Genomic DNA, 23456 nt, shown 5'->3' on the forward strand with positions numbered 1-23456 from the left:
CTGACTGAGGTAGGTGTTTCTTGGAACGTTCACTTGCAAAAATGTCTTTAAAAGCTTGCAAAAGGATTGTGAGAGGTATTCATCTAAATTGTTTCAATGAGGTTTTGCAGTTTTGGTATCATGGCCAGTTTTCTGGGTTTGGTTATCTGAAATGTATTTGAGATACAGATGGTGAGGAAGAGCAGTTGGACTACTTTCAGTAAAACAAAAGTGCTTGATGAATAAGTAGGAGTGCTGGTTTTCCCCACACAGGAGCTGACAAATGATCTCTTTCTCTACATCCAGAAGGTGAACACTAGAGAAAAGCAAACCTGAATGTTGCATTCTATTTTTCATGATCACAAACTACATATACTTATTGAGAGTGAGAATTTTTTATGTTCCAATTAAGAGGTTTCTTTAGCTCTTAGTGGAAAGACCTGGCTGTCAGCATTCAGCCTTTGGTGTTTTGGGCTCCTTTTTTTCTTGCCAGTGTCTCTTGCATACAGACTTTTGCAGAGGCATATGGAGACAGGAGCAGCCTTTTAAACATCTGATTGTTACGTGGCAGTGATTAGTCCCTGTCTGTGGGCCCTGAGTGAGATAACACAAATGTTATGTGCAGACTGTTTCCCCTTCCTAGCTGGGATTTAAGGTCTAGTCTATATGCCTGCTGTACAGTGGGAGGATCTGAGCAGAAGCTTTCGGTGTGATGTGATGAACTTGAAGAGCAATAGCCTTGCTGTGCTGTTTAAATAGATTTTCATTTAAGAATAATGAAACAGCCTTTTATTTAAAAGTATCAATGCTATATGAAATCCATGTTAATGAAATCCCTATTATTTTTCCTGTAGTGGGAGTCATTTCGTCCTTCCATTACAAGTGGGTTGGTGCGTTGTCTCTTGACCTCATTCATACAGAGCAGGAAAGCAAAATGCTTGGCAATGAAAAATGATGGAAGAGTAGTTTGACTGTTTTTGTTGATGTTATATTGTTTGTGTTAACCCACTCTCCTTTTTAAACATGAAAAAGTTATTTCTTTGAGGAATCATTGAAAATGTGGTAATAGGGAGCTACGACTTTGCAGTTGTACTAAGTATGTTTTCTTGTCTTAGTCAAGTGCTAAATCTGAGGTGTTTGTGGGTTTTTTGGGAAGCCCCAGGTCTTCCATAAAAAGAAACATGTATTTCAGTTCTGAGACTGGCTTTGTGGCTTGTGTCTGCTATGGGAAAAGTGCTGTAGCCAAATTTAAAGTGAAGAGCAGAATGTTTTATTTTTCAAACAAAAATTTACCAACAAGTTCTCAATATGTGCTTTCCCTTTCCATGGGGCTCAGCTGGGGATATCTTTCACCATTTGATGAAGCAGTCTGTTTTCAAGGCTTCAGAACTCTCCAGTTCCTTGTCAGACTCTTCTTCCAACATTGCATACCAATGCACAAACGTGTGGATTTGTTTTTGCTCTCTCTCATGTGTACTGAATGAGGACTCAGATCCGGAAATCAGGATTGCTATGTGATACAAATGGTGCCAATTGTGGTGAAGATCTCTAAGTGGCAAATACGCGCTGTGTTTGTAGGGATTAGCAGGCATAGAAAAACGTGTGCTGGTGTGTCTAATAAAACTTTTCTGCTTGTCCTAAATGAAGGCAATTTCTTGTGTTAGAGGCAGGACACCTAAAATCCAAAGTTAATTTCCTGATGCCCTTACTTTAACTTCTGATCTCTATAGTATTGTCAGTCTCGGGAGAAAAATTATTTACCACTGAACTTTAGCTGGGAGTGTGAGAAAAGCATTGCTAATACACAGCAAGCATTTAATAGGTCTAGTTCTTACTAATATCTTGTGTTTGCAAAAAAATGATAAATGTTATTTTTCATTAAAGGAACTTTCAAGCACACAAGCTTTCCTACCCAACTGAAGGCTACAAGTGTACTTTGATTATAGAAGCTTTTCCTGGAGAAGGAGTGTTGGAGAACACCAGGTTGTTAAAAAAGGAGCTGGCACCATTAACCCGAGGTGTCCCAGTAGCAGTGAAGAGCTGTCACCTGGATGTGACCAGGCTCCTTGCAGCATAGGGACTCACTGCAGTGCAGAAAGTCTTCTTCCCATGGTCTGGGTCATGGCTGGGGTAGGGCAGGTTTGCTCCACAGACACCAGACTGTGGCTGGCCAGGCCATAACCAGGAACCCATTGCAGCTGGGAGTAAAGTATTAAAGGAAGCAATGCTCAAGACAACCATGCCACACTCTTGCTGGGTTTTTTGCAATACTTTAATACAGCATTAAAATGCTAGAATACTAGAGGAAAGCTGTATACTATCCAGCAAATAAGGCACATGTCGGAATGCCATTTTATGGACAATCCACAACAGAGGTTTTACAGCCTTGTTAACAACACAGTCACCAGATGAGCAAGCTGTCATCTTGATTGCTGAAACAGAACTGGTACCTCTGAGGCCCTTGTCCATAGGTTTTGTTTGTTTTAGCTGTACAAGTTTATTAACAGTTACAGAAAAAGAAATTATACAATTTGCCAACTGAGTCTCACAAGATCAGTGGTACAGCTAAACAAATGTAATAATCATTAGGTTAATTTTTTTAAAGCTGAAAAAATTCATAAAATAGTGTTAGTTTTAGCACTATTACACAAAGCAGTGAGTGCTGTACTAAATAACCTTTAAAAGGAAACAAGAATCCAGTATAGGGATGGGCAGACCTCCCATTTTAGCATGGTAAAATATCAAACTAAAAACTCAATCCTTCATAACATAATCAAACTACATGAAATGTAAAGTGTAAAATGCTTTGAATACGTGCACATGCATATTCTATATTGCTATGAGTTCTAATTCAAATAAACGTAACCCCCTACAATAATCTACTTCAATCCGTTTCTCCTACAACCTTTGATTGATATTATTGCTGTAGATGATACTGCATAGCTGAGCTCACAGTCTGCAAAGAGTTGTGAAAGTCAAGTTAAACAGTGTCCCAACCAACTTTCTTCCCCTCTAGTAATGGGGAAGGGAAGAGCCATCATTTGAAACCCACCACTTGTGCTTTGGAGTTTCTGAAAGCCGAGTCTCCGCGGCACTTCCAAAATCTTCTGTGTCTCTCACAAGGCAATAAAGTGACAGTATACTGTTATTTGCTCCTCACTTGCTACACGTCTAGTGATAGCTTTTCTAGCACTCCTTCCCCAAATGCACATAAATAAACCGTATAAGCATTTTCATATAAGTCTAAGCACTTGAATAATACACTGGTTACTTAATACTGATATTTTCATCCAAGGATAACAAAAACAATATGGCTTAAAGAATTGCAAGGTTTTTTTTGTCAGAATTATGTACCAACTTTCATATAATATTTTATGTAGACAATATTTCCTTCTTAATGTAGTTCTGTTGCATACTTTATACAGACAAAAGCATTGTAAAAAAAAAAGTAAATTATTTCCATAAATATTTTCTTGACGATACATCCTTAGTTCTGCAAAATACTTAAGAAAACTCTTACCTCTGTTAGTATCCTAGTTGAGAGGAAGGCCCTTCTGAAAGCTTCCCAGTTGTAAAAACTTTGCCCAAAAAACAAACAACACTTTTTTTAAAAAGGCCCTCAAATATATACAAAAAAGTTACTGCAAAGAGTTTCCAGATAACATTTCAGTATTATAAGAAATATTTGTAACCATTCAAAAATTTTAACATCTAAAAAGGTTTCCAAAATACACACATAGTATTAAAAAAAAAAAAATTGAAAGAAACTCTATGTCAAGTATAACTCAAGATAAATACACATCTGCAAGTAAAACTGTAAAATACTTCATACAGGGGTAAACATTTATATCAATCATCTATAGCTAGTAACTGCACACGATTGTCCCTTTGAAATTCATCCTAGAAACACAATCCATCATCCTTATATCTAGATCTCAAAAGCCCTCTGAGCACTTGGGCGACATAGCAAACTCAATGGACAGCACTGGTTTTGCAGATAAGAAAGAGATATGGGTTGAAGCTCAGCTGGGAGTGGAGTGATATCTGAAAGAATGATTTTTCTATGGGGATAGTTCCATCACATTTTAAAATATGTTGGCAAAGGCAAGTGGAAAATATATGTCTGTCTACTTAACTTGAAAAACACATGTTGATGATTTATTGCTTACTGTTCAGTAGTTAACTCTTAGAATCCAGAATAGGAAAACAAAAAATCTTCTATGTGACTGCAGAACAAAGAGCACTAATTTATGAAGACTGACATTTCCAAAATCTCTAAACTTTTAGTCTTTTACGTAGGTTTCTTTTTTAAAAAAATGCTGGAGTGTCACAGGTATACAATCTGTGTATAATCTAAATTTCATGTTATAGAAAAAGGTAAAATGTAGGTAATACTTTTAGGTATAAGGCTTCTCTCAGATGTGTAACTTCACATTTTTAGTTTAAAAACTAAGTCCCATATAATGGGGAACTTCAAAATACACCTATTTTCAGAAAAAAATATATACTCTTGTGTATTTATCTGAAATTAAGTATCAACTTTGAGGCAAAAAGGCCTCAAACTTTGCTTGTGTGGCATCATTTTACATCTGTGGTAGCAGCAGTAGAAACTGGCTAAGTGGGGCTATCCTTTAAACTACTAGGATTTTTCTTCATCACCTTTAAATGAAGTATTTGCAATAACTTCATTGCAGCCTCATTAATTTAAAGCAGCTAAAAAACTATAACACACATTTCAAATTACTTAAAACATTTTTCCAGAGGAGTGCCAATGCCAAATTCGATATGAAATGTTATGACCAACTCATGAAACAAATTATGGGGTATTTATTTTTTTGTTTGTTGTTCTTGTTGTTTTTAAAGATATAAATGAAAAATCTTTAAAAAATTTCCAAAAGGGTGAAAATGGAAAAAAAAAATGGAGTATGCTGGATATAGTGGTGGGCTGTGAACACCAAGCATCTGAGACTGAAACTCCAATCTGCCAAATAAATGCACAGAGCCAAAGTGCTCTCAGGTACACCCCTAAAGAATACTCAGTTTTTAAGGAAGGCCTGTATTGATTTAAAACTCTTTTTGTTGATGCTTGCTTTACTTCTGCCCATACTGTCTACTAATGCCTTCAATGATTGCTAGCTGATGCCCTAAATACAGAGCTAGTTAGAGAACATCAGTAAACAGTCATAAGTATTTAAAAGATAAATCAATTTCGCATTTTTCCAATAAAAAAATCTGCACATTTACAATTTATTTATTTTTTTTAATATTCAGAAAGAGCTGGTTTCATCTATAGGTGAATTACCTTTCTGTGGGGAGGGACAGAATAGAAAAAATCCACATTTTGTAATCAATCTTTCTTCCTCTTCCTTTGAAATGAAAATTCAGAAATGTCCCTTCTGTGCCACTAACTAAAAGCCATAAGCTGTCACACACACTTACTTATGTGGATGTGTTTTTCCAGCAACTCCAACTGCACGGACTCGAGCGTGGAGCGAACGGGCTCCAGTGCCAGGATCAAAGCCATGCAGGGAGGCACAGAACGGGAGGAATCCTGTCCTTGGCTGAGCTGGGTGCTCCTGCCTTCCCCCAGCCCCAGCTCTAGGGAGGCAGGGTCAGCCCTGTGCAGGGAGGAGGTGCCAGCCCGGTGCCCCCTGCATCCCTGGGATCTGCACCTCTGCCTTAGGCAGCACAAACCAGGGCAGGGTCGCTTCTTGTCTTTCCACATGTTGTGTTCTTCATCTGCTTTTCCCCAGTGCCAGGGCAGGGGGAAATCTGCTCTCCCCTCCATTGCAAATATGCTAAGCATTACTTAAATACTTCATATGCTTTCTGCCTAGGAACACATCAACAATATAAATACTCAACTCTCATAAGTATGCTCTTAGGAATTATTATGCTACACCTATAGACATTAATTGTGTTAAAGTAGATCACGTGTTTTTTTAGTACAATCTAAAAGTCCATAAGCTAAAGGCATTGCCTTGCAGTGCTGAATCTGGATAAACAGTTCTTAATAGGGCACTGTCATGAAAATACCAATGCTTATAATGGTATCTTTTAGTCAGCTTTTTGTCAGAACCTGGTTATGTGTGATATAGTGACATAGCTATATCAAGAATTGTGCTACTTTGCTGGATTTAGTGGTTATCATAACATGGAGATCATTTCAATACTGAAAACAAAATGTTTGATAGCAACATCTTAGTTTCAGGAAGAAAATAAAATAATGTTTTCCTTTATCTTCATCTAAGGGGGTTTCTCTACATATTCTTTAGCTAGATGTGAACCATCTAGGTGATTTTTTTTTTTTTTGTTCATGTACTATAAGTGCTCAAGAGGAAAAAATAGATCTGGTTTAAAATGCTGCTCTTTCAGAATTACTCATGCTTGAAACAAACTATTGAGATTAATCCTAGAGGTCAAGCTTAGAAAATCCACCCCTAGATTTGCTTGTGTATTTTCTTATTTGTATAGACAGATTAGTATCTTTGTTGGAGAGAATTTGTCTCTAAGTTAATTTGTGAATCTGTGCAAAAGAATGTGTTTGCATTTGAAAATGCTAAAACTACATCTCTTCACTGAGGCAACTGAACTGTTTATTAGTGTTAATTTCAATAATGTTATTTCCAGCTATTTTAGTTGGAGTTGCCAACTGGGCAAAAGTAGTTTCCAAGTGATTAATTTAGTTAATTCTATTTTAGCATTACATAGCACTTTTCATCCAGCGATGCCAAAACACTTAAGAGATATTAAGTAAACCTCACAATTCTCCTGTGAGGTAGGTATACTAAAGTATTATTACCCCCATTTTGCAGCTGGGGAAACTGAGGTCCAGAAGGATCTTGTGACTTGCCCAGAATCAGGGAGCTCTCTATGGAAGAGCTGTGGTCAGAAGGCAGGAGTCAGGATGCTCATCCATTGCTGTGACCATCAGGCTGGGTTGCTAGGGCTGCCCATAAAAAAATGCAGTTTGCAAGATATGTACATGCTGCTCCCACTGAACAATCAAATGCAGTTTTGCCCTGCTTACAGCAAAGCAGGGAAATGGCAAGTTTCACCCTGGAGCAAATTTATCAGGAGCTTCATGTTCCCTAGCTGAATGCTCATAAGAAGTTTTCTACCTTCTTTAAAGAGCTTGTCTTGACATACTGTTAACATCCTGCTGTCACTTGGCATAAAACCCTCGCTGTCTTTGCATTATGGAACAAGTCCTCAGAACAAATTTAGTTCTCATCAAGTTATTTAGGAATTAAAGTGTTTTCTCTAAGTTTCATTCACACAAATCAATCTCCCTAAAGGAAACTTCATAAAAATATAAATTGCTAAAGTAAAAATTCCTCCCAACTTCAAGCATTATCCCTCCATTTTTTTTAGTGAATGCTACAAATAGATTGCTTGTTGTGCCCTTTTGCTAATGTACTCTCACATAGTCATACAAACAGGATACTGTCTCGAGGTACTTTCAGTTTGTATTTGCCAATCCCTGATGAGATGTTCTTTGCAGCAGGCTGTCCCTGTGCAAAGCTCTACCTGAAATGGGACAATGAAATAAAATTCCTAAATTTCTCCCCAGGTAGGTAGGTACTTCAGGAAGACATAAAGAAACAGGGTTATATAGAGTGTTTTCCACACCTCAAAGCATCCCTATGGCTAACAAGTTTCATATTATAACGAATTTCTATAGTAGAAAACAGGACATGAAAATATTTCCAGAAAGTGGCTTTAAAACTACTATAAATAGTAAGTTTGGCTAATCTTTCAGTTAAGGGTTTTGGGGTCAGTTTTAAGTATTCTTATCCCCTTATTCATAGTAAATTTAGTGTGCTTGTGGCCTAAGGAACACGCCATGCACATAGAAGGGGCCATGTCAGTGGGATTATATGACAAGAGAAGGATCTGGTAGTTGCATAAGCAAGCCAATTTTGTCTCCTCCAAAAACCTCTTGGAATCTTATGGCATTCCCTTTCTACCCAAACCCTACCCTCAAACAATTATTCACTTTTTTTTACATGTCCTGCAAAAATTATTTTGCCTTACCCCTGCCCAAGAGATGGTAACAAATAAAAAAAGAAGTCTAAGAAATCAGCAGCAAAAAACTCTTAAGACTTACTAAAACTGGGAAAGCAGTAATTCTCCTTTTATGCTGTGGCTTGTTTCATCTTCCTTTGTCTTGTCATATAATAACAGTGTTCGTGTTGTGGGTGAGTGCTTGCAATTAATGGCCCCACAGTTACTGAACCTCTGCAAAAGCCATACATACAACAAATATTCCCTGTGAATATTATTCCTTGCCTTTTGAAAAGTACTTCATACTTCATGGCTGTGATATAGGGTCTGTGTAAACAATCAGCAGAACCTGTAATTGCAGTTCTGTTGTGAACACCATCACTAACACTTTATGTGTGTACATATATATGTATACAAATCACAGTCCTGTAAATACCTATTGCATGCATACACATGCACAGGAGAATGTTACATTCTATTAATGGTAAGGCATATTATTAGATAGGCAATATTGGCAATTATTTTAGCTTTTATCTTGATCTGTTGTGCTGCTGTTGATCGCATGCTGCCAGAGAATCTTTAAGGATGATGGGGATGGGAAGAGGCCACTTGGAAGGTTTATTGCACACGGCGGCAGTAGTAGCCCAAAACTTTGCACTTCTCACACAGGTGCTGAGGATGTTCTTTGCTCTGGTCTGAAACATCCAGGCCGTCTGGCTTTTCCAGGGGTCTCTGCAGTGGCAGGAAGAAAATCAGATTAGATCCAAGGTTTTGTCCTGGTTACTCTTCATTAAGCCTGTGAAGTCTACTTTTATGCCCTAACTGGTAATTAAAAAGGTACTGTGTTTCTTTCCTGAAGGTATGGAGTGGCTTTTTCAGCCCTTCAGCTCTACATTACTTCAGAATGGCCTCACAATTTAATGTCATTCTTCATAAAGCAGGTGCTAACTTTGTTGTAGACAAATTACAAAAATACTGAATTGAGGACTTCATTTATAAAAGCAGTAACAAAGGAGTTAATTTGCTTAGCTCCAGTAACTTAGATGTCCCAAAGGCATTAACACCTAAAGCATGGGAATCCCATTACCAAGTAACACAGAGGAGGGATTACCAATGATAGGACTAGCTGCTACATGAAGAAAACTGTCTTAACTGTGCACAGATACTACACAGCTAAATGGAGTTTTCCCAATAGGCAGTCCCATGATTTTGAGGCTGAAAGTTTTGAAGCAGAGCAGTTGCAAAGCTATCAATAATTATTTTTTTAATTCCAAACTAATTCAAAACCAAAACAAAATCCAACCTTATGACACAGTCCTTTGCACTAAATCTGAGTAATAGATTATGTATTTTTAATAATATTCATGAAATCACAGCACTGGAGGAAATGAAGCTGATTTGTTCTTAGTAGGTATTTATGCTTTCATTTTCCTTGGCATGCAAAAAGCTTCACAATCATTCTGAAAATAAAATACCCATGTTAAATATTGTGACAAATTTAAATGTTTGGGAAGTCTAATAGGTAGGGAAGTGATAGAGATGTGAGGTAGCACTTAGTAAAGTGCACCATTTGCTTGGAGAAAAACCCCAAGTTCCCTAACCCATAATTGATCTGTTTTCATGAAATGTATCCGTTCTTCCATGGGACTGTGGTAGACACAGCATGTGGTGTGAAATCTGAAAACCAGCCATAAGCATCTCACTGTTTTTACAGGGGTATTAGACCCTTGCTTATATCTTCAAAATGTGATTCTTGGAGCAGTGGGTGGGTAAATGTAAATTGCATCATCTTGGCCATTTATCTCTTAACATCTTTCTTAATTTTCAAGACTTTTCTTTATCTGTAAAGTCTTAGAATATACCTGATCATCTAAGATTTCATTTGTAAGTTCTTCATCAAGCCACCTGCCTGAAACTCTGTGGACAGGAACAGAGATATTAAAGCTTTTTTTTTTGGCTATGTAATACTGCAAGAATTGCTCATAAATCAGGGAGTAGAAGGGTTTCTCAGCTTTCTGAATAGCTAAAACGACGCAAAACATATTCTATCATCTTGAACGAGGGATGTCTGTAAATTCTTGATTGTACTGGATTATAAGTGCAACACTTACTGTGTTGCACAGCTAGTCAACACAATCTGTAGGAGTGATTCAGTAGTGATTGTCAGTGGTTAGTTTCTGAGTCAGTGTTTTGAACCATGTTATTGTCCTGCCCCACGTAGGTCTTTGAGTATAACTTCATTTACATTTCAAATGCAAATTGGATTTCCTGTGTCAGATGAGAAAGGTAGATGGACTCCTCATCTCCAAATGTCCTGCAACCCTACTGAGGTTTACCTTACTTGTTCAATGTCACTATGTTGAGATTTCAGATCAGAACCAGCAAGTCTGTTTCTAGGCTTGCAGTCCAAGTACTGGTCCAGATACTGCTTCTTCCACAAGACAGACAAGTGTGTTTGGTCAGAAAAACTGCCTTTTCTTCTTCATCTACACTTATTCTACCAACATCTGCCCACAAATATCCTTCAAGTATTTGCATTACATAAATATACAACGATGAAGCCCAGGTTCTAGAGTCCCAGGGGTTAATTTGCACTCTTCAATAGTGAATAAGAGTTTTGAAATGCTACACTTAAAACAGGCTATTTGACTCAGCTCTGATTGCTTCTACATGCTAGCTGTGCTCTGATTAAAGAGAAAAATACAGCAGTTATCATGTTTATTGATATAAGCCAGATTTTTTTTTTTTTTAATATGGAAGGCCTTGGGAATAATTTTTCCTGGAAATAGTGCAAAGGACATTGGGAATGCCTTGAAGCGCCAAGAGTTTTTGGATGGTTTTCAGAAACAATAGCTCTCCGTGGTTTGCTTTCCCCCTGAGTTGATTGAGCTCAGCTTTTTGGCCGGCAAAGCATTTTGATTTCAGAACTGTTATTGTTACCAGTATGTTACAACACAGGCTGGGGACAGAGGGGTTACAAATGCAGGAAAGCAGGTTGCCAAGGGCCAGCTGGAAGGAATGAAGCCATGCAGAGCCCAGACTGCATTTCTGGTGAGGTGGTGGAGGGCTGAGGCTTTGAAATTGGTCATGTACTTGTGTGGTTTGTGTCTCAAAACCACTTCAACCCAACTTTTCATAAAATGAGATTGCAGCTTATCTCCATTTGCCCTTTCCTCTTCATAGATTTCTTGTAAAGCCAAAAAAGACCCCTTCAATCACCCTGAGTAGGAAGTGTTCTTGTTTGCTGCTGTGTGTTACTAATTGAAGAGAACCTAAAAGTAATAACCTTATACTCTTGGAATCCTTCTTACACCACGCTAAAAGTGTAGGATATTGGTCCAAGATCTGTGTGTCCATCAGGGCTGGGTAATTCTCTCCAGCTCAGGTGTGGTGGAAGAAGTTGGGAAGGAGAGGACACTGGCACAAGAGGAGTGCAGCGGGTCTGGCTATTGCACACTGTGTCAGCTCTGGGGACTGCCTGAATTCTGCAGGAGACACCAGGAACTGAGGAGGCTGCAAGAGCTCTGCACTACTGCTGAGGACTCAGCCATGCACTTGGACAGGGTGTGGAGAAGGGGACAGGCTATTTGGCTGAAAAGTTAACTCCTTTCCTTAGAAAGCACTGAAACAGGGCTTGTAGAACAACAGTAAATCCTGCTATGTTCCTCAGGGGAAAGGCATTCTTTTTTTCCATCAAATAGAGAGTTTAACTGTAAAAGCTAAATTTTGTTGTCCTTTTTTTTTTTTTTTTTTTTTAATGCAAGCATCCATAGTTGTATTCTTCCAGGCTTCACTTTTGTGCATCTTTCTTTAATTTTCTCCTGGTAGTTACGGGGTAGAAATAATCTTGTGCAGCTCCACCAGGAAAACATTTGGTGGTGGTGAATAAAGATATTGCCTCAGGGGAATGAAGCTGAAAGAAATTTAAATTTATATATAAATTCCTGACCTGCAAATTAACTTCTGATTGTGAATTATTGCTGCCCAATCTACATGTACTGAGTGACCTCTGCATTCCCCAACAGTCAGCTGAAACCCCAAACTCCTCAAACAAAAAACCTCACCCTTATGAAGTGTTAGGTGTTAAAGAAAGCATCACTAGGACATCTTGAGGGAGATTGCTTCCACTAAGATGTAGAATGGAATAATGTGCCTGCTTCTGTTTGAATTTAGAAGACGGTTGTTTTTTTCTGCTGTAGAATGGAACAGTTTACTTGCACCACTGATGGACAGAGGATCACATCAGAATTCAAATGAGAAAAAACACTTAAAATAATTTTCTGGACTTATTTACATCAAGTCTTAATGCAGCAAATGAGATGATTAAATGTCAGATTAGGAATGTGAATAGAAAGATTCTGCAGCTATTGCTGGCAGGATAATTGTTAGGTTAACAGTCTTAAGGAGCCATGCTTCCCTCAAGAAGCACATGGTATTGTGAATTTGTAAATTTTTAGTCCAATAAAAAAAACTGGGCACTGAGCAAAAAAAATATTATATGCAATGTACATTCCTGAGCAGCACACCCTCTGCTTCTCTATCTGCCTGGGGGAAGAGGGACATTAGCAAGGCCCTGGGCTGTCGATGTGAATCCAAGAGGCAGTGATAAGAAGGCTGCAGATCAGAAGCAGGATGCTTAGAGAGAGCAAGCAGCCTCTGTCAGCAGCATTCCTCTGGGACAGGCCAGCTAGGAATGAATGATAACAGCATGAGGTAAATGGTGGAAATCTCTTTTTAGAGTTCAGAAAAGCAGCAGTCTGGGACGAACTGTATTCCCATAGCTGGAGTACACAAGTGTGGGCATGCTGGGGAAGGTTTATTAAATCTAAAGAGTCAAAAGATCATGCATGTAGGCTTGAAACTGCTGAAAAGTTTATTAGGCTTGAGTGATCATACCCACCTCTCCCCATACTGAGGGAAGCGAGGTGGCTGTGGCTGTACTCAGATATGGGAATTACAATGAGACCGCTGAATTGCCCATGAAAGTAATAACTTGAGTATCATGAGGTATGTATTTACATACCAAATTATTTCCAGTCCAACAATAAATTCCTGACAGCTGGAAGAAAACAGTGTCCAAGAGGACAAGTCAGTCACCAGATGGTTGGTTCTGCACCAGTGCAACAGCTGTCATCACAAACAGCACTGGCCTTAGCCACAGAGTTGGAGAAGAAGCCTTGATAAGAGGCCAGCCAGGAAGTAAGCATGGGCACAGATGTTGCTGCTATAGTAGGAAGGGGAAAAAATAAGAATTCAGAGCTTGGCATCTGGGCTGTTACACTGCCAAGAATGCTGGTGAATGACTATAAGGACTGGCTCCATTGCTGAAGCAGGGTAAGAAGGAACATAAACAACTGCAAAATCCAAATTCCTTGGAAGAATAGGAGGGGCTTAAGTCTTGTCTGAGATTCCTGTTTATGTTTAGAGTAGCTAAAATAACTACCTGAGAAACAACTTTTGAAATTGCCAGAGAGCAGATTTATCTGGGTAGTTCTTTGGCTTTCAGTAAGGCTTGAGCTCAATGGCCCTGTGGTTTTTGCCACATGCTCTGTGCACGCCTGTAAGTGCTCCCATGGGAAGGTTTGTCACTTGAGGGAGCGGTGGAAATGTGGGAGGAGGAACACAGTGGAATAATTAAGCAAAGCTTGCCTGAAGAGCAGTTTTGCAGCTCAGGTGTGACAATCACCTGATGCCCTACTTGGGAGTCTCTAGATGAGCTGGGGAATGAATGGCAGCAGCCCTCCTGTCAGGACCTTGTGTTACTTCTTGTAATACATACTTCTTTTAAATACAGAGATTTAGAGCTGTATTTATAGAGCACTCTGAATATATACACAGCTGTAAAAGTGCTGAGAAGACTTTTCCTGCCCCAGAGAGATTAAAAGCTCATTCTCACAGCTAGGCCATGTGGACCAAGAGCAGAGGGCTGAATTGAGACATTCTTTGTGGGGAACTGGCCCAGGATAACTTCCTGGAGTGAAATGAACCTCCAGGAACAATGAGCAGGTGGCAGTAAAGTGTGGCTGCTCTCCTCTCCAGGGACTCACTAAGGAAAGGTATGCATAGGAAATCAAGATTTGAGCATAGCTGCACAAGCCATTCACAGAGCCAACATATGTGCTTGAATAGCCACCCCAGAGCTATCCAGAGTGGAGATTATTATCTTCAGTATTCTGATATTATTGCCTGAGCCAATTATGTGGGAGTACTTCAGCACCAAACCATCCTTTGTGAGACATGGACAAACCTTACAGTACTGGGAAGTCCAAGGGGCTGGGGGAGATGAAATATAGCTGTGGAGATGAGGATGGGACTTGAGAAGAAACTCCTAGCTCACTGCAATGAATATTGAGCAAATGGGCACAAGCACCCTACTCTTCAACAGTGATGGTGATGCAGGAAGGCTTGGTGGCCCATGTGCTTAGATTTCAGCTATTTAACAGACCCTGCAAGATTTGATCTGTTTGGTGACAAACTGGGAGAATGCAGAGATATTCACTAGGCCATACCAGAGGCTGGGAAAGCATCCTCAGAGGTGATTGTTGTTTTGTCTATACACACACACACACACACACACACACACACACACACACACACACACACACACCCCTACACACACCTTTCTCTAAGTGTCTGCTGCTGTTTACAACCAGGTGTGGATGGGGGGGGGGGGGGGTGTGTGATTTAACCTGTGTGAGTTTTCATGATAAATATACTACGGTAAATGGAAAACTTCAATCACATGCCCTCACCAGGGAACTGTGGTTCCTGACTGTTTCAGATATAGGCTGAGATGTTTACAGTTTTTCTAGTTTTGGAAGCTCTCATAACTTGACAAAAGGTTACCTCATGTTAAGGGACCAGCAGTGATTTTCATCTGCTGATAAAATGACCATTATTTTTTAAAATAATGTTCCAAGTTATCTTTTTTCCTGTTAGGTTACAATTATATGTTTACCAAAAGGTAGGGCAAGGAGTAAGAATAGGAGATGATGAATTCCAGCACATTGCTGAAGGGAAATATTGACAAGATTGCTTGAAAGCAGAAATCATTTATTTCACTGGAAGTAAATACTGTCTTATCTTGAAAGGAGGTCAGACTTCTCCAGTTCATCTGGTTTTTGTTAAACTGGAGAAAAAAATTCCATTTATTATTTGTACTATCATCAATCACATCACATATTGTGGTGACTTTGCTGTTGTGCAGTGTCTGTCTGATGTTTTCTTTAACTGGAACACTTTCTTTTATTCAAATGGAGTTAAAATGATGCAAGAGGCTCATGGTGTGTCAGGGGAGGCAACATATTTTCTTAGGTTAATTATTTAAGTTGGAAAACCTGTCCAGTGGTAGATCCAGATGAGAATGCAAATACTCTGATCCCATATAATAAACGCAGAAGGAGCATATAATTAACTGAGGACATCCATTGAGAGGGAAGTAAAAACTTCTAGAAGTGCATAGGAAATCAAACATGAATGAGGCCTCTGCTATGGTAGGTACCAACAAAATAAAATCTGAAGAATAAACAGAATATGTTGAGGTGATGTAGCAGTGCTCTTTTTAAAAAATAATAAAACAATTACTTTTTTGTGCTTTAATTCTCTAACTAGAAATATTGGACTTTTAATGAAATCTTTCACTGTGCTTTTACAAAATACATTTCTTAGTATGAGTACTGGTGACGGGGTATAACATATTTTCCAAAATGGGGCAGAATAGCTCCCCACTGATAAATGTTAATGAATGTTTAGAGAGTTTGGTGTACAAGCACTGGGTGCTTGTACAAAATCCACGTAAGGGATATAGACAGGAAGCTGTGGTAGGAAGCACCACAGAGCTCCTGCAGCCTGTTAGCTCCCTGCTGCTGCTGCTGGCTCTGTGCATGAATTGATGCTGTTCCTTCACTGTCTGCCTGTTCCTGTTATGGCTAACCAGAAGCAGCACAGGGCTGGAAGAATGAGAAGGACTAGAAAGGATGACAAGGGTAACACAGAAATAGAAGCAGATGGAGGTGAGGCAGCGACAACAGGATGTAGAATCTTTCGAAGTTGGCATTTTGGGGAAGAGCAGCTAGTGACTGGTTGCAAGTTATTTATATTGGGAAGCCTAGCTGAAATGCACTCTTCTTGAATATCTCAAATAACTGCAGTACTTGCTGCTGGCACATGAACACATGGATAGACACGTGCTCTTCCACATCTGTGAGTTATGGCATCCTTAGCATGAATAGCAGTGAAATATTCCTTAGCAGGAAATAGCATGAAAACAGTGACAGGGGTCACTTGTGGAAAGCTGCACTTACATGCTGTGATGATTCCCCAAAAAGTACTGTGTACGTGGCTTGGTGGCAAGCACAGGTTACAGAAGCAGTGTGGATTGCAACCCTCCCATAGTGTATGTCTGACTTTAGTACTGCTGTGCAGATTGAACTCCTCTAGCCCTGCCATGAGGGGCAGCTCTGCATAGTGGACTGCTTGCAAAACTTTACTACAAAAATACACGTGTCTGTGTCTATAATGCCTCTTGTACAGTGTGGATGGGATACCTCTTGAATGATTTCTTGACCCTTTGAACATAAACATAAGTGATGGAGAGAATTTTGAAGAACAAGGTAAATATTTTTAAACTTGTGCTATAAATGGTCTTTTGCTATCAATGGTCCTTCAATTTCTCTCACCCTCAAGACTGTACTTCCATGCATGTGGTAAGTGACTCAGCATGGATTTTGGATTTTTTTAGACAACCTGTCTAAACAGAAGTAAGGAACAAGAGACCTCGAAAGCTTTGAGATTCTTACATTAAGTTAGTGTCATAGGAATTTTGTAGGCAGGAGTCATCTCAGTACTGTTCTCCTTTACCATTAGTCTTTGTAATTAGAGATAGCCCCTTGAGCAAATCCAACAAGTGAAAAAAGTGAAATAACTCTGCTGACACCAGTGGAATGAAACAATAAATTGGTGCAAATATGAAAAGAATTAGAAGAACTAGAAGGCCAATTGCTATAGCTGAATTTTTTTACTCTAAGATTAAAAACCTCCACAGTCTTTCTATAAGAAAGGAAGGTAAAGATTTTGGGTTTGAGGTATTTGTACTGAAAGAAAGAAAATTCAAATTTGCAACTCTGATGACACTTGTCCAGATTTCCAGGGCTGAGACAGCTCATCTGGGAAACATTCTCTGTGGTGTGTTGTAGTCCATGTCAAGTTCTGTTTAAGTCTTACCCATGGTTTACAAAGTTAACAGCATTCCTAGTTCTAAGCCTGATGCCATCAGGTCTACACTTCTCCTACCTGTTTGTGAGGATAAACATTAATGTGGCACTTGATACATTCTTGTCCCATGTTAGCCCAGGAGTTTCCACTCATCCATTTTCTCTTGCATTTGGGGCACTTATATTCACCAAAGCAGCGTTTCTTGCCCTGGTATGGTGTCAGGCCTTCTCCTTTTGGACGAGCCTACAAAACAAAGGGAAGTAGCAGTGAATGACTGAAAATGGGGCTGTGTGTCTAGTAGTAAAATAAAGATTTTTTTTTTTTTTTAATTAGGAAACTTTGGGCAGAAGATACTGAAGGCAAGCATGAAGGACATATCATGTTAATGAAGAGTTCATATGTTGAAGCTAGAGTTTAACAGTTCTGAGATTAGTTTCTGTAAGAAGTATTCAAAAGTTCAAGAAAACATAACACTCATTAGTGACACTGAGTATTGAGAAATAGACCTTTTCACTTTTTGAATATATAGTTTTAATACTAGTTACATTATGATAAATTCATCTCTATTATTGCTAGCAATATATATAGCATCAGGAGGAGTAGCTCATTAGTAATAAAGGATTGCTTTAAAGTAGAAATTCCAGTTTAGAAATCTAGTCTATTTTCCACTAAAAACCTATAGTTAAGAAGATTTTTAATAATTCCGCTTTTTGCAGTCTACATATTACAATGTGGGAGTGCACAAACTGGGATTGAGTATGAAGGAATGACATTCTGACTAGTGGAAATAATGACTTTTTTAAACTTTATCTGGTTTCTTGCTCTTGGTAAATGGTTTCACTATTTCTGCCTTTTGAAGGAAACAGGAAAGGATTCTCAAATGGTGTTGTGATGTCTGATTAATGTTAAATGTCCCTTAAAGAAAGCCTTTTTATCTAGGGAAGCCAGTAGAGTTGACAATGACTGTATGCAAACGCCAGGTTTATTTTTGTACATACATTCACTCACTAAAACTGTGTGTTGTGCTTAACAAAATACGGTGAGGTATGTGAAGATGACAGTGTTACATCCAGCTGTGCTAGGATAGCTGTAAAGATGAAACCATTTTCCCAGAGTCCCTAGCAGGTGTTGAACCACTGTCCATGTATTCATTGTGTTTAGTTTGCTGCTGCCTAGAGGGAGATGCTTTCCCTGTGTAGTGGCAGTATACTATGATCACCTATCAAAGGGTTCTTTGTCACTTACATGTCAGGCTTAAGCAGCTTTTCTTTTTTAAGGCTTCCAGATAAACGCTACAAAAGTGAAATGAGCCATCATGCTAGGAAGGGATTTGTTTTTGTTTTGGGAGCTTGTGTGATTTCTCAATGTGTAGGTCCAAATTGCTTTCTATGTGAAAACACGGGTTGCAAAAGCAGGTGGTTGGCGGAAGACCTGAGCTTGGCAGGAGCTCTGAGACTCAGGCTCAGTGGCTGATGGAGATGGAGAGCAGTGTTACCTCCTGGGTCACACGTGGGAGCAAGAGGGAAAGGAACATTGAGTGCACTCTCCCCTGCATGCTGTGGGTGGAAGAGCAGGGGACAACAAACCTACTCCAGCCTTTTTTTTTATTTTTTTGTAGTGTCAGTAAACAGCATTCTCTGGGTTTTTTTTATTCTTACTCCTCAGCATTGCAATATTCTTTAGGAGACTGGATCAGTAGCAACCTCCTTTACAAACAGGCAAGCATCTGTAACAATTTGCTTCTGACAAGCCAGTGCAAATGTTCTGGCTGATAACACAGATGAGGCTGATCAGGACACACATATTTACAGTAGTATAGCACAGAAGAAAAAAGATTGGTATAGTGAGAAACATTCAGACTTCCACAACTAAGTGAGTGCTGGCAGGCACCCAGGGTGTAGCTCTCTGACCCAGTGTTCCTTGATAAGGATAAGGAGATTGCAACTGAATGTAGTGCAGGAAAATGTCAATTTATGGAGACATCCTTATTCTTGATACTTAATTTGGTTCTGCCTCTGAGGAGTTTGCACCACAACTCAGTGTAAGAAGTCACATGCTCTCTTCATTTACAATTTCTCATGGAATTGAATAAAAACCCTGTGTCCAGAGAGCTTCTGTGTTTGAGAGACCTTCCCTCTCCTCCTGAGGTATCACAGATTGTTTTATTTGTAGTTTTGATTGGGGGAGGGGTGTGTTATTGAACAGAAGACAAATAATTTTTGATTCTCTGATTAAGTCACCCTCTCCTTAAACTACTCCTGCAAACAGACTTGAAAATGCAGCTTGATGCCCCTACCAAGCAGTAGTCCTTTCAGAAAACATGCAGGTCACAGGGTTCATTATTTCCAAAAGTAACAGTGCTGACTTTGGAGACAGAGTGTGTCTTGGAAGTCTTGTAAATGTTTACAAAGAGTATTTGAACATAACACTCCCACAGCAATATGTTACGTCAGCCATAAATAGCATTTAAATATCAGACTCCCACAGCAATATGTTGTGCCAGCCACAATTCCCAGATGGAAAACTTTCAGAGATGGCCACTTGGGTGGGCCAGTGACTGTGGGTTTGTCCAGGTCACATAGGTGACTTCAGAGACACCAATGCCCCGAAACGCTCTGCCCTCACAAATGCACAGGGAACTCTGAAGATACTGCTCTGTGGAGTCCTCTATGTGTACAGCCAGGCATCAGAAATGGAGGCTTTCCAATTAAAAGCTACTTTTAAAGTCTGGCTTCTCCAACTTCTCGGTAAATCGGAAGCAGAACCAGGAAAAGAATGCAGGAGCCTTGACTCTGTTGGTAATTTCCTGCTATAATTGCTAGACTAAGCTTTTGATTTATTTTTATTTTAACTTTCTGACTGTCACAGCTCCCTCCTCAGTCAGTGACTCTAATTAGTTTCCTGGCAAAGTTACAACATTCTCTGTAGGTGTTCTGCTATTCTGCTTTATGGATGTTTATGCATTGCCCCAACAGATATTATTTTCCTTCCCATATCTTCAGTTTCCCAAGCTGTGCCCACAGGGAATTTAGATTCGCAAACAAGCAAGCTCATTTTCTCTAGTGGGGAACATCATTAGGAATCACTGACAGCAGTGAAGGCAACCCTCCAACTTCCTCCACCCTGCAGAACCAAACAAAACAGGTATTTGACAGTATTTGGTAAAAGGCAAACCTGAGTGAGATACACTAATGGCCTGCGTGATCTGAGGCTGGGTGTTTTGGGTTGTTAGTCGTTGGGGTTTTTTGTTGCTGTTGGGTTTTGGTTTTTTTAGGTGTTGTGGTTTTTTGTTGGTTTTTTTTTTTTTTTGTGATTTCGAGTGTCTGAGTCCAGCAGGAGCACAGCTGAATTGCATAAACATTTCCAAGAAACAGCCTGCTCCTTGGCACAGTCGCAGCCAGCCCTGCCCACAGGGTGCTCGAGCACCCGGTCCCTCTGCAACTGAGATATCTCAGTGCTCATTCAGCTGCAGGGCAAGAACTATTTTCACCAGAGGTTTTTCCTTAACTAAGTGCCAAAAGAGAGAAAGAAGACACATTTTGCCATTCAGTATCAACCTAAAAACCCTTACTTTACAGAAGGTGGGATTTACCTTGTTTAAACCACTAGCCTCCTATTTTCTCCGTGCTCCAGCTCCATTTGAATGGTGGTTAATAATAGGCTTTGGTTGGTGTTAAGGTCCTGCAATTCCTGTACTGAGCATTCTCTTCCTACTCTTCCTGCAGACAGGGATTCATTTATGTCCAGAGTTAATCTGGCAAAGTAATGCTCCTATTCATAATGGCACAATATTTTATTGTTACCATATTAACATACACTGCTCTACTGCCTGTAGGCCCAGATAAGTCTTTGGCCTGGTTTCTATCCTTGGCTGCAAAAACTTGGGGTGTCTTCATTCATGGACATTTCAAGGACCCAAAGGTAGGCCTTTGGGGAGGGTCAAAACCAAACAGATCTTTCTACAAGGAGCAGAACTAGCCATTACTTGAAGTATACCTCAGTGTCAAGATCAAGGTATTAGGGAATGGATCTTTGTGATGTTTTTACTTCAGACAAGCACTGACACAGCTGCCATGGCTTTTGCAGGTGTACCCAGTCAGTGTGTGTGTTTGCCTTAGCTGGATACAAAAAATGTACAAAGCCAGTGAATTTCATGTGGCGCAGTAACAAAAATTACCTCAGTATTCCATCCCTCACTGACACCCAGCTGTCTCTATTTTTCATCTTCTTTCTTTCTTGAGCCAAAACCACAAATTGGCCATCATAAGATTTTAAAAGTGTTTAAGTTGAGCTTTTCTGCTGGTAACTGGCCAGTCCAGATCTCTGTCAACCTATCAGAGAGTGCATCTCATGGAGGGATCTGCCAAATCACTCGGCAATGACGTGCATCATAAAGGACTCTCTGCTTTCCCTAAACAATTCCCTCAAAGTATCAGTTTGCAGAGTCAGCAAAAACAAAGAATGCCCCCCTCCCCCAGCATGCCCTGCTTGAAAACTAGATTTATTATAAACAATATGAGGGTGAGTCTCCTCAAAGCAAAATGCAAAGACACAATTTAATGCTTTTCTTCCCCTCATCACCCCCTAAGTTTGTTTTACACAGCTGAAAGGGCTCTGTACAGCACAGCAAAAGATGAAGTCAGCCTAACATTGGTAGGTAGATCCCCTTCATAGTAGAATTCTGAGGGTCTGCTTGTAAGCATGCTTCATCAAATGAAGAAAAAAGGGTAACAGCAAACAACAGCTTGATGCACTGACTGGCTCCCAAGTGGTTTGTGGGAGTGGGATGTCAGAGCTGTAGTGTGTGTTAACTGTGATTTTGATCTAGTTTCCACAAAGGTAAATCAAGAGAAAGGTTTAGCAGTTTCTTACTAATAACACACATATGGTTTCTGATGATGGTTAAATCAATAGGCATAGTTGTCACAGACACATTGATCAAAGCCCAGAAATTCAAGAAGCTGCCTTGGCAAACATTCCAACAGTTAAATCAATATCTGGGTTTGCAGATTTTTCAGAGTCCTAGCCATGCTGTTAAGAGCAAAGGCTTTTCTTCTGCTACAAAATGCCTATTTGAGCTGATCATTAGAACCACCTTTGGGTCAAAGATATAATATCATTACTATGCTAGGTTAGTTTGAAGCAGAATCACTGCTAATTGGCAATTCTACAATTATCTGATGCGTCAATTGCCCAGCACTGAATGATCTGAGAAGCTGGTAGTGTGGGTTTTTTTTGCCAGTCCTACTCATCATTCCACAGCTAGTAAAGAGACAGGAAACCTGTAAGTGCTCAGTACCATCCAGTCTGAGTAAGCAAATTTGTTCATGAATAGCATGCTGCTTTCACAGGCCTCTGTCCAGATAAAAATAAAGGACTTGGACATTTGATGCAAGCAAGCAGTAGAAAAGAAAATTATTTGGTAGAATCATAACATGGTGATGGGACTGGTGTTAGACTTCCAGCACCTGGATTGAGTATAGAGCCCTAAGAGAGTCTTTTCTCTGATTGCAGTCAGATTGTACCTCAGCTTTTCATTTGCAGTGGGGAAAGGTCCTTTTGCTGTTTCCTGCCACTTCTGCAGTTCTTGTGGCATTGTATAAATCACTTTGGGCTACCTATGGTAATATAGCTTGTGTAGTGGAACCTTGATCTTCATGTCTCTTTGATAAGTACTATTATAAAAAAAAAAACAAGCAAGTAACATTCATTTTTTTTTCAGTCAATCCATTTCATAGAAGGACATGAGTGCATACTGTAGCATACTGCACAGAAACCTATTCTCCCTATAGTGGAGCCTTAATCAAAGGGTCAACTCCCTTTGCATTCACAAATCTAACTAATTTCAGATATACTTCTGCATATCCTGAATGTTCACATGAATTTTCCAGGTATGATTATATATTTAGTATCTCATGTGTTATATACAGGGCAACAGGCAGTGATCAAACATGTAATGTGTTTGGTAGATTCTCAGAGCCACAGATTCCACCAACCCTACACAAATCTTCTGTTAAGGAAAGCTGCAAATAATTATCTTGGTTGACTGTATTTCAAGGATTTATTTTACCTGCACATGCTACTCTTTGCTTGTTGAATGACCATGAAAGAGCTCCCACATGGGCTGTCTATGCTTGCAGCCAACCACAGCTTTAATATGCTTGTTCCTGTAGGACCTTGAAAACAATGAAATTACTTGAGCATATAATAGCTGCCTAATTAATCTTCTTTTGAAAGTATTGCCCAGAACCTAAAGT

General features: G+C 39.5%; 1 protein-coding gene across 1 annotated transcript in view; it reads right to left on the reverse strand.

Annotated features, from left to right (window-relative positions):
- Positions 1-8604: 8604 nt before the first annotated feature.
- The window catches only part of ZCCHC24 (zinc finger CCHC-type containing 24), a 97185-nt gene continuing 82333 nt past the window's right edge, over positions 8605-23456 (reverse strand). Inside the window, exons 3-4 of the mRNA XM_062496695.1 lie at positions 17278-17442; positions 8605-8718 (exon numbers count right to left, since the gene is read on the reverse strand). Coding sequence (XP_062352679.1) covers positions 8605-8718; positions 17278-17442 — 279 coding nt within the window. The remainder of the gene's footprint in view (positions 8719-17277; positions 17443-23456) is intronic.

The sequence above is a fragment of the Cinclus cinclus genome, chromosome 7 (assembly GCF_963662255.1).
Source record: "Cinclus cinclus chromosome 7, bCinCin1.1, whole genome shotgun sequence".
Taxonomy (NCBI): domain Eukaryota; kingdom Metazoa; phylum Chordata; class Aves; order Passeriformes; family Cinclidae; genus Cinclus; species Cinclus cinclus.